Raw genomic sequence first — 21,115 nt, 5'->3', positions numbered from 1 at the left:
CAACCCCAACCTCTACACCTGTCAAACTATATCTATGCTCACTCGCCTATTTGTCATCTCAGCTCGGCTCGACTCCACAGATATTCCCGACACCCTCTCGCTGAGCGATGTGAGGAAACATCCGCGAGGCATCGGCTTCTCCTTTTGTCTGTCTCCTCATCTCCTCCTCGCTCCCTCTCTCAGGACATGAAAGTGGTACCTTTGCTTTCAGGCAACTCTCAGAAAGCCTGTTAGGTATCTGACTGGAGACAGCCGAGTCAAACGGAGAGAGCGGAGGAAGAAGAAGGATCCGAATAAATGAACTTCAGAGACTATCGGCAACACGGGGGGGAAAGACGGGGGTAAGTGAGTGCCAAAGCAAGACAAGGAACGCCTGCAGGATACAGGGAGGCTAAAATAAGACCGAGGTGGGGGTGTTGTCGAGTGAGAGAACAGATAAGCAGACAGAGCTGTCTCTTTCTCCGGTCCTCAACTTTCCACCTCCTCTTCCTCACTTTCACCGTCAAACTTTTTATTTCCTCTCAACTCATACAACTTGTTTTTATTGGCCAGTGCTCGTCGGGGCATTTAGAAAACTTTTTTGCGTTTGTGGTGCAGCAGAGTATATCTGTTAACGTTGTGTTGTGTTTGATTGACTCAGAACCGCCGCGAGCGCTGCCGTGTTTCATTGAACGTTATCGACAGAGTCTGGAGTCAAAACAGGGAAACGAACCCATAACTGAACATCACCTGCATTCATGTCAAGAGGTTTCTGTTGAAGGAGCCTCAAGGCGAATTAAATAACTGCTCCAGAATGTGAGACCAATAAAAACCACGGAACATCGAAGGTCCACACAAGGTTGTCTTTTGAAATATTAGAGTTTGTCCAATTGACTTGTGACTCAAGGGTCTTTATACTGTTGGATTGTTTCTGAAACCTTGGAACACTGTTTGTAGCTGAATCACTTCCCCTCTGATAAGAAGCCACTAACCACTGTTTCTCTGCGTTTGAGTTAAAGTTTATCTTATCAAAATAAACCAGGATTCAGCTAACGACATGTTGACCTTGACTTCTCTGTTGTTTTTTAACAAGAATCAGAATCACAGACAAGAAAAGCCAAACAAAGATGGAGTAAAGACTCCCTTTGACCATATTTGGATTTCCCGACGGCAGGGAGACGCCCCCAATAATGTGAATTAACCCCTCGGGCAAAGCTCCAGTGTGTTTGACGCTTCCTCAATAATGAATAAGTGCTTTGATTCCCCAACATCGATAAAAGCCAATTTACATGGGATATTCTGCCTTTGATTTGTTGCCCTGAATATTTATTGGCCGATTAAAAGAGTTACAATCCAATCAAAGCCAACGGGATAGAGGATATAAACGGCCCCACCTGCGCGGCCCATTAAGAACCAGTGCATCATAAACGCACGGAAACCACTCCGACGGCGTGGGGCCAGAACATCAGGCTGCGGCTCCTGGAAAAGAAATGGTTCTGGTGGAGGCATCACACACACACACACACACACACACAGACACAGACACACACATACACACACACACACCTTTGCACCTCTGCTGCAGTTCACACTCGCTGAAATCATTAATTTCAGCAGTTACTCACAAAGTGGAGCTTCCATTACTATTGTGAATATTCTCAGCCACGGTGCGTGTTAAGCCTATTTACCGAGGTGTCCTCCATCTTTTTGTGAAATTACAGTCCGTGGGCGGGGGGGGGGGGGGGGGATAGATGTCTTACATTAACTTCCCTGGCAAATGGTCTCCTGGTGGATGAGACGCTAACTTCTCTTCCTTCGCGGGATCCGACTGATTTATGTGATTTATAAACATTTCAGGGAGCAAAGCGATTCCTAACGACTTCCACTGAGTTCACTCACCTCGTTCGGAGAAAGACCTGTGAGACATGAGGTGAAGCACAATGCAGACGAGAAGAAGCTTCTGCAATTAGTGAGAAGTGCTGTCTAAGGTGGGACTTCCCAGGTGAGCACAGATCGTGATGAGGCGGCCGAGTGGAAGCAGCTGAGCTGGGCGGGTTAGCAGATGCTTTAATATTAGCTTCTTTCTTTTTTTAAACCTATAAAGAGCTGACACATCAGTTTGTATTCAGTCCAACGTTGTGATGATGACACATCCCCCCCCCCCCCCCCCCGCCCCCCCGCTGTGCAGTGATGGTGATTTCACATTTTACATTGGAGCAGTGCCGCAGATCTTTAGCATCATGTTCCACTTTGGTGAATCTGTGTTTTCTGTCTGCCTGGTCACTACATCGTATGTTGACTATTAGCAGCTGTTAGCATCCCCTCACTTCGGAGCTAACATTGGTGTTGATAAGTTCTTTGTTGGCCATTGTATGTGATACAATGGCCAACGTGGTTTTATCATAAAATATCAATGGACCGATGAAATGGTCCGAACAGTTCTCCGGTGGGAGCAGACCCATTAAGAACGTACAAAACATCCTGATGCACTGGAGACATTTTGGTTCTTCATGCTTGTCATCTCTAAAACCTGATGGATAAAGAAGACACAGCAGATGTTGGTAAAGCACCTTGATGTTGCAATCCGCCCAATAAACCAACGATGCACGAGGTGACAGGAGGTCAAAGGTCGACCGGTAGAACTGAATTACTTTCAGATGAGACGTGAAGCATCTTCAAGAATCATCCAATCAACATCTAACTCCTGAAGAAACCACAACATGAATGAGAGATGTTTTTCCCAGAGGACGGAGATGACCCTGTCGCCCGAGGGAAACTTATAAGTTACTTATCTTAAATGTTTTTATTGCATCTTGGATTAAATAGAGAGAAGCAGAAATCTGTGTAATGCTGAGTAATGACTCACGTTTCCATCCCCTCCACCATCTGCACAGGTTATAAATGGCTGTTCTGTACGTAAAGGATTTGGAAAGACTGATACGAACGCTTAAATATTTAAATTAAAAGATGCAGGTACATCGAATTTGCCCGCGTTGCATAAATTTCCCCATTCATCTCTCAGTTTACGTTCTGCCTCTTTGACCAGCGTGTTGAGTGTTTGTTAGTGACGAGGAGATTTCCTGTCGGGTCAGCAGTTCCCTAAACGGCAGGAGAAGGTAAACTTCACCGCAGGTTTTTACGACCGGAGCAGTAAATTAAAACAAAGCACCAAACTGACGGGACCAGATCTCCTCATTTCTCTGGTAGAACACGGAGTGAAACCGAACGTGCACTCGCGTCCTTGGTCGTGGTTATTAATCACAGGGATGTTCAAACTGCTGTTAAATGGTCCGTGGTGCAAAGTAAACCTTGAGGCAGGATTTAAGCTCCGTGTTCTTTATCTACACAAACGTGAGGATGTTTTATATCCTGGAAGAAGCTCTGATTAATTACACCTCTTTGTTAAACTCTCTCTCTCTCGGTTCCTCTTAACCTCTTCTGATCTCTCTCCTCCCGTGTTTCTGATGAAGGGAAAAACGATTTGCTCAGTTCAATGCAGCGTGAAACAAACACAGAGTCTGTTCCTCCTTGTTTGTTTTATGATGTTGCATTTTCCTCGTTTCTGTAAAAACTACATTGTGACATAAATCAAGCGTTTTCCTCTTTTACTGCTAATCACTTTCTCCTCGAGCTCCAGGTTGAAAGGAAGGTTTGTGTCATGAGTCGGCTTTTTGTGGGAGTTTCTTTGGATGGGACGCTTTGACTTTGTTTGTTTGTAATGTACATATTTAGCATTCTGAATAAAAGTCGAGTTGCTGCCTGGATAATAATCATTGCTGACTTTCTGGTTTCAGATTTGTTTCACATCAGAAACTTCTTCACTTTGCTCATAAATGTGCTTTTAACACATTGGCACATATTACAGGGTCTTCCTCATTTTTCTTTGTGATGCAATATTAACAGAAAAAAGGTTTAGATCCTGTTAAACATTAGGATTTAGAGCTGGAACAATACAGGTTGAATATGGAAGGTCCTCATTTGTATACAAAGCTGTGGTTTGTGTTGGACTGTGCAGCAACATCAGAGTGATCCCTTTCCTCTTGGTTAATGTTACTCTCGTCCTTGAGCTACAAATGCAAATGGCAGCTAGCTCCATGTTCCCCAATGCACAGCTGGAGAGGCATTTGAAAGTATCACTCCTCAACTCCGCTCTCCTCCTCTCACCTCCTCCATCAATCCCACACACACACACACACACACACACACACAAACACACACATATATGTCGGGCAGTCACGACAAACTCAAATTCATTTAAAAAGTTTCCACCTCTTGCTCGCTGCAGACGCTGTTTCACACACGAAGGCCGCGACCTCCACTTGATTTATTTACCTCTTTTCTCGGGCTTCTGCTCCTCGAGTGTCTCTTTTTTCATTGTTCTCATTTCTCCCTGCGTGCGTGTGCGTGTTTCGGTCTCCCCCCCCCCCCCCCCCCCCGACTCTGTACCGGTAACCAAACAGTCCTCGCTTGTGAGTGAGCCTGGTGAGCGGTGAGAGGGACACTGAACAAAACTCTACACTAACTCTGATGGATGGTCCTGACCTCGCGTTCCTGGGACTGATGGCAATGTGTGTGTGTGTGTGCGTGGTAGTGTGTGTGTGTGTGTGTGTGTGTGAGTGTGTGTGTGTGTGTGTGTGTGTGTACAAGACTTTGTGTATCTATGTGTTTATATGTGCACAAGCTTGGAGGGTTCACAGATCTTTTTCCCTTTTTGCTTTATATTTTTACAGTTTGAAGCAAAAGATTTCAGACGTATCAGACAGTTTTCCTGTGACGGGAATCTCATTGTTGATAATCAACAATATAAAAAGACGTTTGAGACGTCGGACATGACTCACCGAGGAATAAAACAGAAAGCAACCTCCTCTAGTGGAAAAGGAGTCATTTGCCTTTTGATAGCAGATTTGAAGATGTTAATTTTGTTGTGAAACGTGCATAGGGAGGAACTTGTGCTTTGTACTGATGATTTAAACTGGAACCGACAGTCCCTTCACTTCCTCTGTGCAGAACACAGACTAGAATCTTTGCTTCTGGACAGTTGAACATCTTAAATGACTGCTGCTGCTCCACCACATCATGAAAGCTGCTCAGCAAACAGATCTACCAGAAGCCTCCACTGGCAGCCGCTCTCAGATAATGCTATATTGGTCCTGTGAAGGAGAAAGTATAGATACGAGGCAAAAAGCCGCCTCCGGGCTGTTTGCGCTGTGTGAGTGTGCTCATGTAAATATGATCCCGCTGCTGACATTGACACTTTCCACTTTCCATTTCATGCCTTCGTTTTTCCCTGCAGCTATTCACAGAACTGAGCTGCTAAACTTCGGCGGCCACCGGGTCACAGTCTGAACGTACAGCTCATATCAACAGAGGGACTGAGGAGAAACAGTCTTTATCCCGTCTGATTCCAGGTAACCTGAGCTGGGATGACATTAACATATTACTGGTGTGTGTGGTGTGTGCACAGGGTTATGTATTTTTTGATCCTGTGACCAAACTCCTGAGTTACACAAGATTAAGTTAAATTTATTTATCCCAAACACATGCACAGACTCATGCAATTGTAGTGAAATTTATCCTCTGCTTTTAACCCATCTGGTGCAGGACAGTGAGCAACTATGTATGGTGCCCGGGGAGCGGATGTTGGGGGAGTAAGGTGCCTTGCTCAGGGGCACTAGACAGGGTAGGGAGACTCTTGGATTTTTGGACAGATCAATCCAGGTTCGTCTTTTTGTTGTCTCTCCATGGAGTCGAACCAGAGGAGAACCAGAGACCTTCTCTGCCCATAGTCCAAGTTTCTGCCACTAGACCACCGCCTCTCCTTCGCAGAGATTCGCTTGGCGTTTTTTCTGAACAAGCTGTGGCAGGTCAGAATTCACCTGGACCTAGTTTCTCAAAATCCTCCACTCAGCACATTCAGACCTGAAGCCAGTAGTGACTGGTCCTGTAGATCATGACTTACAACATTATCTTATCAATAAAACCCAGGGTCACATAAAGTCTCTCCAGCCCTGTTGTTGGACCTTTCTCCAGAAACTCTGAATAGCGTCACCCAACAACACAACTGTGTGGGTGACGAACAAACACAGGAAACAACATTGTAGTTAGTTTCCTGCATAAAACTTTGCCCTAAAACTTCCCTGAGAGTTTTATCGTGGAGCTGAACGCCTCCTGCTTGTGTGGAAATGTTTCCAGTCCTGCTGATCCCGCGGAGAATCAGCGAACCAGCCTGCAGCTCGGCTCAGCTCATTGTTGTGGTCCTCCACACCATCTGGTTGAGCCCCACAGGCTCCCACTACTTCCCCCCCCCCCCCCCCCAACAGAAAACTGTGGGCAGCGGCTCCCGGCACACAAACGGATTGTTCGCTATCAGCTCAGAGCCAAATGGCAGCGAGCTGAGAAGAACAAGAGTCTGTGTAGAGATGTAAACATCTAACAAGCGGAAGGGAGCCAAGTCCTCGTTAGGAGCCGGAGGACCAAACCACAGCGAACACACCAGTAAATATTAGATTGTGTAATTATCTCATCGTAACAGCAGCACATGTAGCAGACCTTCATCATCATGGAAGCAACAATACGACCTTTAGGAGCTCAAGGGTTATCTAAATCTCCGTCATCATGGTAAACACACAATTATGCTTGTGGAACAGTCATGGTTTGGTTTGGTATAGACTAAAGAATGGCCTGGTTAGGTTCAGTGAAACATTGTTGGTTCAGCAGCTCTCAAAGCTTAGAGGCAACGACTGATAATAACACTTCCTGTCATCGTACAGGAATGAAGCTAAAATGTCTTTCTGACGTAGAAACACAGACTGAATTTCAATATTCAAACCGTCCTTGTAACACCGTACATATTGATAAAACTCCACTGGTAGTTCATCGTATCAGTTAAAACACATGAGGAGGCTAAAACTGAATTTAAACAAACCCTGGAAACATTTGAGGTTTTCAACAGAAAGAAAAACCCAAAGAGTGTAAGTGTGCGACAGTGCAGATGTGACAGGAGTGGAGATGAACCCCCCCCCCCTCACAGTGCTGTCACACACACACACACACACACACACACACACACAGACACACACACAGTGAGAAAGAGAAGTAGGAGGTAATAAGAATGGAGATTAGACTTTCGATTAAACTGCTTTCTTATTCTCCGGCTCTCCAGCAGCTTTGACACTGAGAGCCGGAGAAGCAGCCGCGGCCGATTCGCCCTCAGCGTCCACAAACAGAGACGACTTTGAACGCTCACTTCTGAGACGGTGTCGGAGTTTCCAATCGGCAGCCGCAGCACTCAGAGGGGAATGTGTCAGCGCTTGTGCTGCAGGAGGCAAAATTGCGCATGTATGTGTGTGTGTGTGTGTGTGTGTGTGTGTGTGTACGTGTTTGCTCATGCATATGCATATGGGACAAATGTGTGGCGACGTGAAATAAACAAAACAAGTGGGAAGCTGTCAGCAGATAGTAGAGAGGGTCACAGGAGACGCTGGTGACGCTGTGTGCACGTGATTGCACACAAACACATGCACACACAAAAAAAAAGGCGCACACAAAGCAGGTCACGACTAAAAACAGAAGTTAGTATGAAGACAAACTTCTGACATCACATCACAGACACGACGCTCGGTGAAGACGGTGATTCACACGTTTGCTTTTCATATTATCAATTATATATAATATATCAATTAATTTACCTCCAAGCTTTTTCACTGAAATTGTTTTCACTTGTGGAAACTTTCTGTTCTTAGCCAAAGTTTGGATGAAGCAAGGGAGCCTGTGGCAAGTATATTTTATTTCGTTTTTAGTAAGCAAAATGATGTTACACAAGGTTTTAAGGATCTTTTCCACTGTGCAGGAACTGAATGTACAAATCTGGAGCTTCACATAAGAGTTTTTGAGCTGTCCAGAAAAAGAGACCCAGGATCCCAGAGCAAACAGAAATGGATTTTACTTGGAGAGAAAGATTCATGAATTATTCCCTGGTGAATCGGTGGAAACGTCAAAAAAGTGGCAGAGGTTAGAAAAGTGGAACCGAAGACGAAGGCTATATGTAGTGGTTTTGCAAAATTAGTGTAGTAGTAAAGATAATAGTTTATATTAGACAAAATACAATTCTTTCTGAAATGAAATGAAAATGTTTTTGTAAGTTTGGTGAGTTGCTGCATTGGATGTTTAACAGTGTGTTAGAAGGACAGAGTATTTTTGGAGTCCTATAAACAAATTGATGATTCATATTACAACACAAAGGAGAATGTAAAGTGACAAACTGCTCATTAGTCTCATCCTTCAGTTGTGCCTCTTTGAAGCTGTGAATGCTTTTCATATCCCGCAGTTATTTTCTGCTGTTGTAGAATATCTGACGTCTTCAGAGAGAGAGAGAGGGAGAGAGAGAGAGAGAGAGAGAGAGAGAGATAGAATTGAGAGGGACATAAAAGTTGAGCTCCATCGTGAGAATTAGCCACCGACACATAATATCCAGAGGAAAGTGTTGACAAGGTGTCAAACAGCCGCAGCAGCAGTTAGTGTGTGATGTGTTGCCTCAGTCAGCAGGAACAACATATGGCTCCATTAAAAATAACACAATTCAATTACTAGAACAGGTTCGATGTGCCAACACAGCAGCGCCACCAGCGACTGGAGGAGGAGGAGGAGGCGACTCAACTTTTATGAGCTGGGAGACAATGTTTGACATAAAGGGAAACGCTACATGTTTATTAAATCCTTATGACAAAGAATGAATATTAGAGTAAATGTTGTGTATTGATATTTTTCTTTTGTAGTGACACTTTTTTTAATCTGTCCAGGGTGTAACCTGCCTTTTGCCCCCAATGTCTGGATCCACCTGCTGATCCTGATCCACAATAACATTTGATGGGTTCTTCTCGGATCCATCTTCTCGGATTCATCCCACATCCTTCCACCAAGTTCCTCGATTAACGGTTCTGTAGTTTCTGCGCTGTGGTAAATATCCTGAAGTATTTTTAAGTACTAGAATCAAGGTGATTTGGGAATATTTAAACTATAACTACTAATATTAGGTAGAGATGATGTCAGATGATTGTAAGAACTCATTGTCAGTCCGACCTGTATTGACAGATATTGAAAATTAAAGTCCACAGACGCTCCTGTTAGAGAATAAGATTCATCTAATTAGCGGCAGATACACGGATGAATGGATGCACATTCCAACTCCAGTCGTTTTATTCACTCACAACTCTAGAAGATTCCTCAAAATATGTGATTACAGGTTCAGAAATACACATTAAAACTGCTTAATAGACTATTTGTATATCTTTGTTCAAAACCAGGGAATATGACTGAGATTTAATCATAATTCAAATACAATTTAATAATTTTTATCGGTGATTACAGAGTGAGTAGATCTGTTTCATTACATTTTTTAGCTCATGGCATTTATAGGATACAAATGTAATCATACAAAAGATCTGTGAAAGAGGTAAGTGAACGTTTTGCTTCTGCCTCAGTGACGGTTTATGAACGTATTTAAATATAGAGTCTGCTTTCTCTGTTTATTTTAAACTCTTTCATGCCCTTGTTCCTGCTCGTGAGAAAAATGAAGTTAACGCGTAATACGTCACAAAAAGAGAAATAAACTGGGCCAGTGGAGCATTACAATGAATTGGCAACAGCTTCGAATCCATTACACATAACCCAGAGCAGGGGCGGGGGATTTAAACGTGACACAACAGGTAGTTAGGCAACGATGCTCACAACAAAACTTAAATCTCACAGAAAAGAGCCGACAGAGAAACGCTGCGTTAGGAACTCAGCTGTCAGGAGCCGAAAGGCCGCGGACTGGTTTCACCTCACCAACCCCCCCGGCTGCTTCTGCTCCCGACTAATGACTGAGTGTGTTCAGGCAGCTCTGCCCTGCAGCACATCTCAGCATAGAGAGACGGAGAGAAGCAAACAAAGATGAACAAGAGCTCAAGAATAAGAGAGGGGAAAGAAATGAAAGGACATGAAGTAAGATGGAAAGAAATTATGAGAGAAGGAAATATGGTGAAGAGATAAAGAGGAAAAGGGAAAGGGGGATACAGAGGTAAGAGTAAACATTTGAAGAATCAGGGGATGAACCAGATTTATTAATACAAATATAGAAACTCAGACCAACGTCCCCCCCCGTCTCTAAACCATGACACTGCAGAAGTCCATACGCCGGGAATAGCCAGAGGGCTTCAAGTGCAATATCACATTTTCATAATGAGAGCCAATGAGCTGTAAATCCCTGCTGACAGAGTTATGGAGTGAGGGGAGCGAGACTGAAACTATTAAACAGCCCCCCCCCCCCCCCTCCCGACAGAGGGAGCTTCCACATGTGTGTGTGGGTGTGGGTGTGTGTTCTCAGACACACTTTGTATTCACACACCTTTTTTCAGCTTCAGCAAGAAAACAGCTGCATGTGACTCAGATTCTTCTGATTTATACATCACCTTATTTTTAATTAAGAAGATTCCCTGTGTGTGTGTTTGTGTGTGTTTGTGTGTGTGTGTGTGTGTGTGTGTGTGTGTGTGTGTGTGTGTTTGTGTGTGTGTTTGTGTGTGTGTGTACAGCAGACTTTTCAATAAGATCATAAAACCTTTATTGTTTTTATTGTGGTTAATTTTGTTGTCAGCACCTTCTAATTGAGGCCAAACTGCTGTAAGAACAAAACGCTGCACAGTGAAAATGTTCCAGTGGAAGAGGAAAAACAAAGTGAATCTAAAAGAAAGAAAAATGTGTAGCGTCTGAATCTGCTGCAGGTGAGAGCAGCTTTTAGATGAACGTGAAAATAATTCCTGGATCGGCACCAAATACTTTACTGACTCATAAAACATCTTTCAAGTTTTAATCCAGCTATTTTGTACAAATAAAAAATGTCCCCAGAAGAACAAAGATATCAGTTTGTTTGAGGATCTCAGCTTCAGATGCTTCAGAAGCTCCACAACAAAGACAGTGACCAACGCTCCACTTTTAAACCATTTCTCTCGACTAAAGAGACAAATGTACACGTTGACATGAAGCAAATGGAAAGTCACACCGGAGCAGCACTTCCCCCGTCTCCCTCTCTCCGTCTTTCTCGTCCTCGTTTCGAAACTAAAGAGCGGTTTGCGTGAAGCGTGATGGATTCACTCCACAATCCATCCTGCCACGCGGCCACACCACTTCCACTGCCTCTCTCTAATTCTGTCCTCACTCAGGATGGATGGCCAAACATCCCCGGGAACGACCGGCGCACCTTTACCTCGACTCAACCGATCATCAGTTTCTTGACTAACAGACGGAGAAAGAGGGGGGAGTGGGAGTGGGAGGAAAGACAACAAAGAAATGAGAGTGAGGTGGGGAGAGAGGCGGGAACGAGACAGCAGAGGAGAAGGAGGGAAGAGATGATTGAGTCGAATCGCGTTTCAGGACCATTTTCCAGGTACTCAGGGGGAGAGAGGGATGTGTGGCTGAGCGAGACGGCGAGCAACACCTCGTATGGCTTCAGAAAATGACCACCTTCCTTCCTTCAGACAGACAGCACAGCGCCACGTGATGTCCCCCCCCCCCCCCGACAGAGGGATCAGTCTTCCACTAAGCATCACTACTGTGGTGAGGAGTGGGCGCTCGCCACGTTCTCTGGGAGGAGAGATTTTAAAAGCTAGTATTTAATCCTGATGTGAGGAGCGAAGTTCAAGTTAGAGAAGAGGCCTCAGGAGCGAACACTCGTTGATTTTCAGCTTGTTTGCAAACTCAGGAGGAGAAGAGGTCCTCGGAGTTCTCACAAGAACGAAAAAGTTGGATTGTGTTTGGCTCCATGGCAAAGAAACAAACTCCATCCATCCGAGGGCTGCGAGAGCCAGAGACACCAGAGAGCAGTGTTTGATTTATGAAACAAAAGCTCCTTGGTTATGTTAAGTTTAAGTTTTGTTTATTTCAAATATTAAAAGGATTGTACTCCAGAAAATGAGCCAACATGCTGAGCATTTTAATCCACTAACACTTTTTGGATTTTCAGCTGAATCTGCGTCAAAGTTAAAGTTTTACTCTGCAGAACTCAGATGAGCAGGTCCACACAGTTTATTGTCAAATACTAGATGCCACCTTAAATGCACAAGTTCTGGATTGATCAAAGCTACACTTTGATTTTATTCCAGAGACAAAAAGTGAATTCATCAATGGGACAAACGTTGGAGATCAGCCCCGTGTGTCCCTTTGCTGTTTCCACCTCTGATACATCGACTTCTTTTTCCCATTAAGACGGACGGGGGGGTCAGAGCAGACACGATGCCGAGGCCTTGTCGCACTAAATGCCGATCGTGTTTGGCTTCCACACCCGAGAACAAGCATTAACCTCCATTCGTCTGCTGAACGGCCTCAGTGGTGGAGTCAAACCTGATCAATAGAGACTCTCTTTACCCTCCAACAGCCTTGGCAGGAGCCTTCGATGTATTGATGCCGTCTTCTGCTGCCTGAGGAATCTGCAGGTGCTAAAAGACTCACACTAACACTCACACACACACACACACAGACTCTCTCACACACACACACACACTCCATGGGTATCGTTTGTCCAGATTTATTATTTTCATCAGCATATAAAACACGTTACGATTGTTATTTATAAGTCCCAATAACTTTTATATTATTTTTTCATTGGCCGGGTGTGGCCAAAGGGGAACAGTGCAACTCGCTCTTGTTTTCAGCTTCCTGCAGCTCGGCTCTGCTGCATGAGGAGAAATATGCACAGAGACAAAATGAAGTCTGAAGTAAAACACAAGACAGAAATATTAACAGGCCTCTAAAAAGTACTGGAAACCAATTGTGTAAATGTATGTCCTCAAGAAATTGCTGAAAATCCTATTTGTTGGGTGTTGTTATTGATAAAAGACACAACATCACATCTCAACAAAAGGGAGATGTATATAAAAAACAGGTAAAAGGTCACGATTGACGGCTGAGACTAAACACCACCATCCCTACAGCGAGAGGAAGAGAGGAGCAGTCGTCCACCTTTATCTACAGTTGATGGTTTAAACATTTTTTGTTTTGTTTCCTAATCACTCTGTTTGTGATGCAAACTCAAGATTAATGAAGCTGCAACATCACAAAATATGCAGTAATGGAATATTTAACTTCCTTTTCTTCCTCTGCACACGTGCATCCTCACAAACAGGCTCTGGCTGATCTGTGTTTCTTTAATTAGGAGCTGGAGTCGGCCACTCATCAAAGTTCTTTCAAAAGTCCTGATTTTGGCTCCTGTGAACTGGCAGCCGCCGTTATTATTCCTCATGGCGCTCTTCATCATGACTTGCATCAGAGATGCACTGAGACAGCAGTAAAACCTTTTCCACTGTTTAGATTAGCTCGGCAGGCGAGAGGGGAGGTAAAGAAAAAGAGGAAGAGCGAAGAGGAAGGTGAATGAGGGAGACGAGGATGGAAGGAGGAGGAGGAGGAGGAGAAAGGAAGAGAGAGATGAAGGTGAAGCAAGGGGGAAGTAGAGTGAGGGAGATAAGCGCCAACAAGGAAAGAGGACATTGACTTTTGATGTGCTTTAATAGAACATCTCACAACAAGGCCGGGAAGAAAGAACACACACAAACACACACACCACTTACTCTACACACGCCACTTCCTCTACCACACACCACCTGCCACCCACATGACCGCGGCTGACGTTTAAATTAATGCACTCAGACCCTTTTCTCCTGTCATACATATTGAATCCTGCATCTGCCAAACCCTCCCAGATGTGACAGCAGCTGCGTTTCCATCTGTGTGTTTTCACCGGGACGCATCACATTAGAAACGCTGACTCATTAATTCAGTGTCTTTATGTGATGTAAACACGTCTGTGGAATGAAGTCGCTCTGGGGTTTTTATGAATATCTGCACATCAGGATCAGAGCAGAGACGTTTTTGTGTTATTCATCAAATCCTCTCGTCACAACAATGGCAGCGGTGACGCACACCTCAGTGTGTTAGAATTCACCGCTGTCCTATTTCCCGGCACTGAAACACGCCAATGCTCCAGAAACACAGGGATTGTGTTATAGCCTCATCCCAGATCCCGACGTCTGGATAAAAATGACACACAGCTGCTGGTGTGTGTGTGTGTGTATATGTATTTTTTTGTGATTCTATTAGTTTAGCTGTCAGACAAAGCCTTTTATTTAAGGTCCACTCCTAAATTTGCTTTATGCTTTCTTTTGCCCTCACCGTGCACGTGGGTGCGACAGCTCTGCGGCAAACTTAAAAACAATTCCAGTCCAGGTTGGAGGTAGAAGCTTCCCAGGGTTCAGTGCTGAACAACACAAGAACCGTGATTTCTGGATATGGGATAAACAAATGAAAACTGATTGATTGATTAATGGATATTTTAGGTCTCATGCCGTAAAAATAACTTTAAATCCTTGAAGGAAGTAGAACACAATAGTTTATGTTTATCTAATGAACGCACATTTAAAATTCACACGGGTAGAGGTCAGAGGACAAGGTCAAAGTCTTGTTTACAGCTGGAACATGTGCAGTCAATAAGCTGAATTGAAAACTGTTAAATATCAAAAGGAGGACGCTAATATGCCATTTAAAGGTTTTAATAGGAATCGATGTATTGGATGTTGAGGACAGATGAATGGATGTTGAGGGCAGGGATGAAGGTGTAAGAGGTTTTCTGATGGGATGGTCTGGAAGGACGTCCTGAAGACTGAGACCTGGGTACACTACAAACTGAATATGAAGGGATGACAGCAAAGATAAGAATGGGTGAAGAAATCTGAGACAGGGAGCACAGAGACTAAATGCACCGGGGGGGACACAGGGATTGTTGGAGACAGGTGAAACACGTCAGGTTGGGACGGACAAATCACACAAGCAGGAAAAAGAGACAGAGACGGGAAGTAGAACATCAGACACGCAGGGTTAAGAGACATCAAATAAACACAAAGACAAGGAATAACAAGAGTTTGAAAGAGACAACGATCAGATCTTAAGAATAACTACAACCGATTCCCCAATGGAGTGAAGACAAAGTAGCCACAAGCTACATCAGATGGCTGATTCCAAAGAAGTCCTAAGCAGAAGGTGGTGGAGACCAAACTGGAGATAACATAAACACAAACCACTCAGCCTCGACTGTCCTGATAAAAGTGTGAACAATTCCATGGACATGCATCTTGCCGTGGAAATACAAGCACAGGGTTTATTAAAAGCCAGTTTCAGCCACAAGGTCGATAAGTAAAGTTGAAGGAGCGAAAGAGAAAAAGCTAAAGAGCTAAAATAACTTCAAGGTCCTACAGAGACGAGACAAAGCGAGGACATCGACGAGCGCAGAGACGAGATGAAGGGAGATGTTTATGGATTCACAGTCAGACACGTCTCATCCTCATCCCTCTTTCTTCTCCCCTTCTCTCCGTCGGCCATGAGAGACGTGTTGAAAGATCTGAATTAATCATTTGAACCGCCGCTGTGTAAACGGAGCCCTGCGATATCAAACATTCTTCGGGGGGGGGGGGGGGGGGGGCTACTGTACGGCGAGACTCTAATTGGTTTAGCGAGCTGTTATCTCCGTACAGTAACACAGTTCCATCCGGCGCCACTCAGTGGGGGGGGGGGGGGGGGGGGAGGGGTACTCTATCTGCCCCCTTCATTCACAGCTTAATTCAATTGGAGGGCAATTATCGACCACCCCGAGGCTTCAACATCCTTGTTGGTTTCTGTTCCCATCAGGGAGCCTCGCAGCAGGACCCCCCCCCCCCCCTCCTCCACCAGCACTGGGTGATGTCTGTATCGATGTGCCGTGTGTAAAACACCAGAACAGGCAGCTGCAGACGGGCGAGAAGCCACAAACTCCAGATTCAATGGATTGTGGAGCCGTGTGAGTTCACAGATGAAACGGGTCAGAGAGGCTCTCAGGTCCTCGGGGGGGGAGAAGAAGGAGATGGGCTCCTTCCTCCAGGCTGATGCAACAGATTATTTTCAAGGTAACGACCAAGAAACTCAAAGACACTGAAATACAGGTAATGTTTAGTTTCATGTTAAATTAATTTAAACACACTTTCTTTAGTAAAAATACTGAGTCAAATAAAATGTGAGGCTCATTTCCAACCCTCAGTTTCCCACCTGAGACTTTAAAACGTCCTGTGACTTTGAACATGTGTGACCCTGAAACTGTGAAGTAGAGCATGACAGTAACTCTGATTCCTAAATATAGTTTCCTCAATTTTAACTCCTGTTAATTTGACGCTGTGATTATTTCACCTCCAGGCATGAATCTCCTCATTCAGCGCTTTGGGTACAAGCCTCCAATATGTGACATTTTTTCATATAAATATCAATTGACCGTGTGTTTACTTTGATCACAGACACATATATGAATGAACAGGCTGCATCAATCACAGCTCATATGTGAGAAGAGAGAAGATACGTGATGAAGACGAGCGGAGAAAGAGAGAAGATGAAACAGGAGCAGGAGCACGGCTCAGTTCTGAGTTCTTGAAACTTCTGTGTTTCTAAAACGCTGCATCCTTGAAATAAGCTGTTAAATAAACTCATTGGATCAATGACAAACGGGGATGAGAGGAGGGAGAGAAATGAGAAATTAAAGCACTACAGAGCGAAAAACTCAGTTCCGCTGTGAGAATAAACTCTTTGATTTTTGTATTGAGCATCGGAAAAATGCCAGACGGAGGCAGACAACAGACTAATGCTCTGTTTATTTAGTGGTGGAGCCTCTCAAGCACTTTTACCCTTTGTCTTTTGTAGCAGCAGATTCTTCAAGATAACACATCTCAGATGAATCGTGTCACCTCAATGAGACTAAAACCGTTTGTTCCTCGTCTCCACAAAAGCTGCTCAACAACAAACTCATTTATGAATGAAAACATCTGGTTAATTCACGGTTTGCCGATAAAGAAAAACGCATCGTTTGTGAAAAGACCATTTCAGGCGGATGGGAATTTTTAGAGCGTCAGAGTCACATATATTGGTTTTATTCTTTTATACTTGAAACAGCTTAGATTCACATGAGATGAGAAAAAGGGGGAAATCTTATCTGTTATGTCCATACATCCACATTATAAGAGAACAAAAAAATGATTTAACTAGATTAAAATACATTTTAATAAAGTCACATTCACTCAAACCTGGTTGTAAATAATTGACCGAAGGGTTTCTGGCAGAGTCTTATATCCGAGACTCCTTCACTGCTGCTTCTCATGACAGAGGAAATTATAACACTTCTAATTTTACAGAAAATATAAAATTAACCTGAAGAGAAAACAGGGGCAGAGAACTTGTCAATCAGAGCAGGATGTCTCAAAAAGAAAATATCAGGATCAACGCGGCTGATCACTTTCATTTATGGTTTCCTGTCCAACAACCTCCTGAGTTTATACAAGGAAACAGTTGAGGAGCTTTAAGGACTGGACCGTAGACTGTGAATAAATTAAGATGGACGACCACGATCCAGAAATGAAGCCACATTATCCAGCCTACAAAAAGTATTTAATGCTTATACGTGTGTTTTTCAAAATGCAAGCTGATAGAATCCATTCCTATTGCCGAAAAATTCAAGATGTTAGAGGGAGTTAGTGGGATTTTTGAATATTGGAAAAAAGGGGATATATACTGCAGCCAGCCACTAGGGGGCAGTCAGGATGGTTTGGTTTGATCTTTGCCTGCGGTGCTCACTCGTTTGCATGTTTCTGGATCCCACAGCGATTTATTTATTCTTTCCAAACCTAAAATATGCAACAGATTTCACTCGGGGCAGCACATCTGGGATTTTTGGTCACATCTCGTTCCTCGTGTAATGCCCCCCCCCCCCCCCACGACTTTCAGCTGTAGCTAAAATTTTCAAAAGGTGAACTTTTCACGGCTCAGATCACTTTTCTCTCGATCCAACTGCTGAGCTTTTCCTTTTCTCGACAGTCGATGCCTCTTCTCCTCCTCCGCTCCCCTTTCTCTCTCTCACACACACACACACACACACACACACACACACACACACAGACACACAGACACACACTTGCATGTTTAGAGCGTTTTGTCCCCGGAGCACAGCAACAGCGAAGCTACCAACTCCCCTGACAACTGTGAAATATGTACTTGAAAGCATGGAAGCTGTTTTAGCTCAAATAAAGACGAGACGCTCCCCAGCAATCTCAAGCAGGAGATTTCGGCCATTAAACAATAACACACACACGCACAGGAAGCACTGTAGCTGAGCTGTAATGATGCACAAACACGCTGCATTTGAAATAACCAACAGGATTAAAAGGGTCTGTGCCACATGTGGGCTCAATCGAAGGCTCTCTGCCCTCTGTGCAAGACAGAAAAGCAGCAACTCTGCAGCGACCAAACAAGAAGAAGAGTCAGGAAATCACAGGTTCTTCTTCACAGGAGTTATGTGATTCCATAAAACTTGGACGGCACCAAGGAACCAACATCTCCAGAACCTCAAACTGAAACCAGCGCCAGCCCAGAAGCAGCAGAGACGGTGAAAAGAGATGAGAACTTACTTTGAGTATTCTTCATTATCTCGGTCACAGCGAGAGTCCTTGTGCTTCTCCCAGTCTTTGCCGTGTTTGCACGTGGTCAGCAGGATAATATCTTCCGCGTTGTGGATGTGATACAGAGCGTTCCTGGTCTCAGACCCGATGCCAGTGAGGTACCGCTTCCCCTTGAAAACCAGCAGGTACTTCCTGGAGGGCGGCGCTTCGCTGAGAGTCAGATAACCTATGCCCCCTCCTTTCAGAGGGTGATCCTTGGAGAACAGAGGGATGGAGATATCAAAGTTTGGCCGGAAGTTGACCACGTCAGCGCTGGCCTTGGCCAACATGGCCTGGCCCACCTCGAAACCCAGATCCTCTGAGTAGTCCGGCCAGGTGCCAGAGTAGAGGTTGAAGATGAGGTGGTTCCTGCCATCGTTCCACGTGGGCAAGCTCTGGATCCGGGACCTGACGTTCTGCACGAACTGGGCAGAGAGCTGGTCCCTGTCCAGCGTGTCCACGGCCAGAATGAAGAGACAGGCCCGCGAGGGGTCCTTGGTGTGGAAGCGGGACTCTTCCACGGACGCCAGGATCTTCTGGTAGGTCTCGGAGATCTCGTCTCCTCTCTGCGGAGGGTAGACGTAGACCCTGAAGCCCGACTGGCAGCGGGCGAAGTCGAAGCAGGTCTCCATGCGGCAGCGCTTGTTCTTGTAGATGTTGTCTCGGATGGCCCGTCGCTCCCGGGGGGAGGTGTGCTGGTGGTGGAGCTGAGGACTGTCCTCCTGTGAACACACACACACCAAGGTATCACCATCCAAAGTACAGTAACATGACATTGCTCTTCTTTACAGAGTTAACTTTATCCAAAATATACATGAAGTGAGAAGTTTCTCATGGTTTCACTAAAGACTTTAGTCGTGAATTGCTTCTCTGTGACTCATCTCGTTTCATTGATCTGTCACATGACCGAGCTGCAGCTCTTCTCCCAGACGAGGAGACCAATGGAGATTGTATTTGATTTCTCTCAAACAGTGGAGACTCTGTTACACCTCCAGCCGTTTAAAACGAGGCAATTTCAACTGGCGGCTCGGTGGACGTCGGTGGTCGTGCTCAGGCGGGCGACCATGAAGCTTAATGGTTGAGGCGTTCAAATCCTGACCCTGGGGACCTTTGTTGTGTCTTTCGTTCTTTTCCCAATGTTCCCAGTCTCTTTACACACAAAGCATGAACAGATCCACTGAGTGAATCCAACAAGGGCTTCAGCAAAAACTGGAGCATTGTTCTCATGTTTAAACCTTCACTGCAACTCAGGGTTTACAATCAAATATGTGGAAGTACACAAACCTGATATGTTGTTTTTTAATATACTGTATTTAGACTAATGGAGACTAATGACTAATTCAACTTCTTTTATCTCATCTTGATTCTGTCTCACAGTTCTGTTAAGGCCCTTAAAGCCCAAATAACGTAAATATATACATTATCCCACTTTCTTTAATTTCTCAGAGAGTTAGTTGATGGATCTTAATTAAAAAAGACCAGGCATGTTCAGGGGACTGATATTTATGAGTTAGGAGCAATTTGGTGCAGATTCAAATAAAAATCCAAAGAACAAAAGAGCAGGGGAAATAAAGTTATTTGTTTAATCATCTCATCTTTTTCCTTTGAGATTTGAATCCAAACAAACTCATCATTCATCTGTGAATCCACCAGATATTATTTAATAGAGCTGTGTTTTAGAATGAATATGTATCGTCCTCTCTTGATCATTTCAAATAACACTAAGAGAAAGGGCCCCACTGCGTCTTAACTACTCATATTTGAGGATAATATTTCACTGTGAATGTGAATGAAGGACTTGTACTCCGGTATCTGAGTACTTCTATCACAACTTTCCTTTTTGTTTTCATTTAATGAAGCAGCTGAGCATTTATTTTCCTCTAAGTGGATCCATTCTACCTCCTGCTCTCCCCCTTCCAGGTACGGTCCCAGCAGCTCCGTCGACTCCGGCCAGTGCCTGGGGGGTCGGGACGGACTCCTCTGGGGCTGGTACACGTCCTGGCTCTGCTGGAAGTACTCCTGCTGATACTGGTGGTACTGCGGGTCCTGGGGTAACTGGCGGTACTGGTACGGCTGCTGCTGGAACTCCCCGATTTGCAGACCCCACTGGTAGACGAGGAAGAGAAGACCGGCCCCCACAGACACAAGCAGGTACCGCTTCTTGGCCTGCATGTGTGCTGCGGGGGGGAGGAAGAGGAGGAGTTCAGGGGGCAGAGGTGAAGAGGATGAGGGGAGGAGAGAGGACAGGAGGGAGGAACCGGAAGAGAAGGAGGTGAGGAAGGGGAGGATAAGGGTTAATCAATGAGAGGAGGAAGGTAAAGGAGGAAAAGAGGAGGCGATGAGGAGGAGGAGGGGAGCAGGGAGGTCGACACAGGTCAGCTTGACCCACGGGGCGGCCTCTCTATCCACAGCTCGGCATTGTGGGATCTGTAGTCACTGAAAGAATAAAGAGATTAACAGACTTTAAGCTAATAGAAAACCAGTGTAAAGTCATTGTATTATAACTGATAAAGGTTGTGTCCTGTCAGATTAGATCTTCATTAATCCCTGTTGGAATATAAAGCCCATCTCCAGTTTTATTAATGACTTCCCATTACAAACCCTTGTGA

The 21,115-nt window shown here is 44.7% G+C and overlaps 1 protein-coding gene across 3 annotated transcripts in view; it reads right to left on the bottom strand.

Moving 5' to 3' along the window:
* Positions 1-20,678, bottom strand: part of LOC133973733 (exostosin-1) — a 129,896-nt gene extending 109,218 nt beyond the window's left edge. The window contains exons 1-3 of one of the 3 annotated variants that reach the window (XM_062411759.1): positions 20,563-20,678; positions 20,406-20,484; positions 18,477-19,228 (exon numbers count right to left, since the gene is read on the bottom strand). In XM_062411759.1, the coding sequence (XP_062267743.1) occupies positions 18,477-19,228; positions 20,406-20,484; positions 20,563-20,678 (947 nt within the window). Of the gene's footprint in view, positions 1-18,476; positions 19,229-20,405 lie in introns of all 3 variants that reach the window. The other 2 variants (XM_062411758.1, XM_062411757.1) reach the window with 2 other exon arrangements.
* Positions 20,679-21,115: the final 437 nt, after the last annotated feature.

The sequence above is a fragment of the Platichthys flesus genome, chromosome 18 (genome assembly GCF_949316205.1).
Source record: "Platichthys flesus chromosome 18, fPlaFle2.1, whole genome shotgun sequence".
Taxonomy (NCBI): domain Eukaryota; kingdom Metazoa; phylum Chordata; class Actinopteri; order Pleuronectiformes; family Pleuronectidae; genus Platichthys; species Platichthys flesus.
This window is presented reverse-complemented; position numbering and strand designations above follow the sequence as displayed.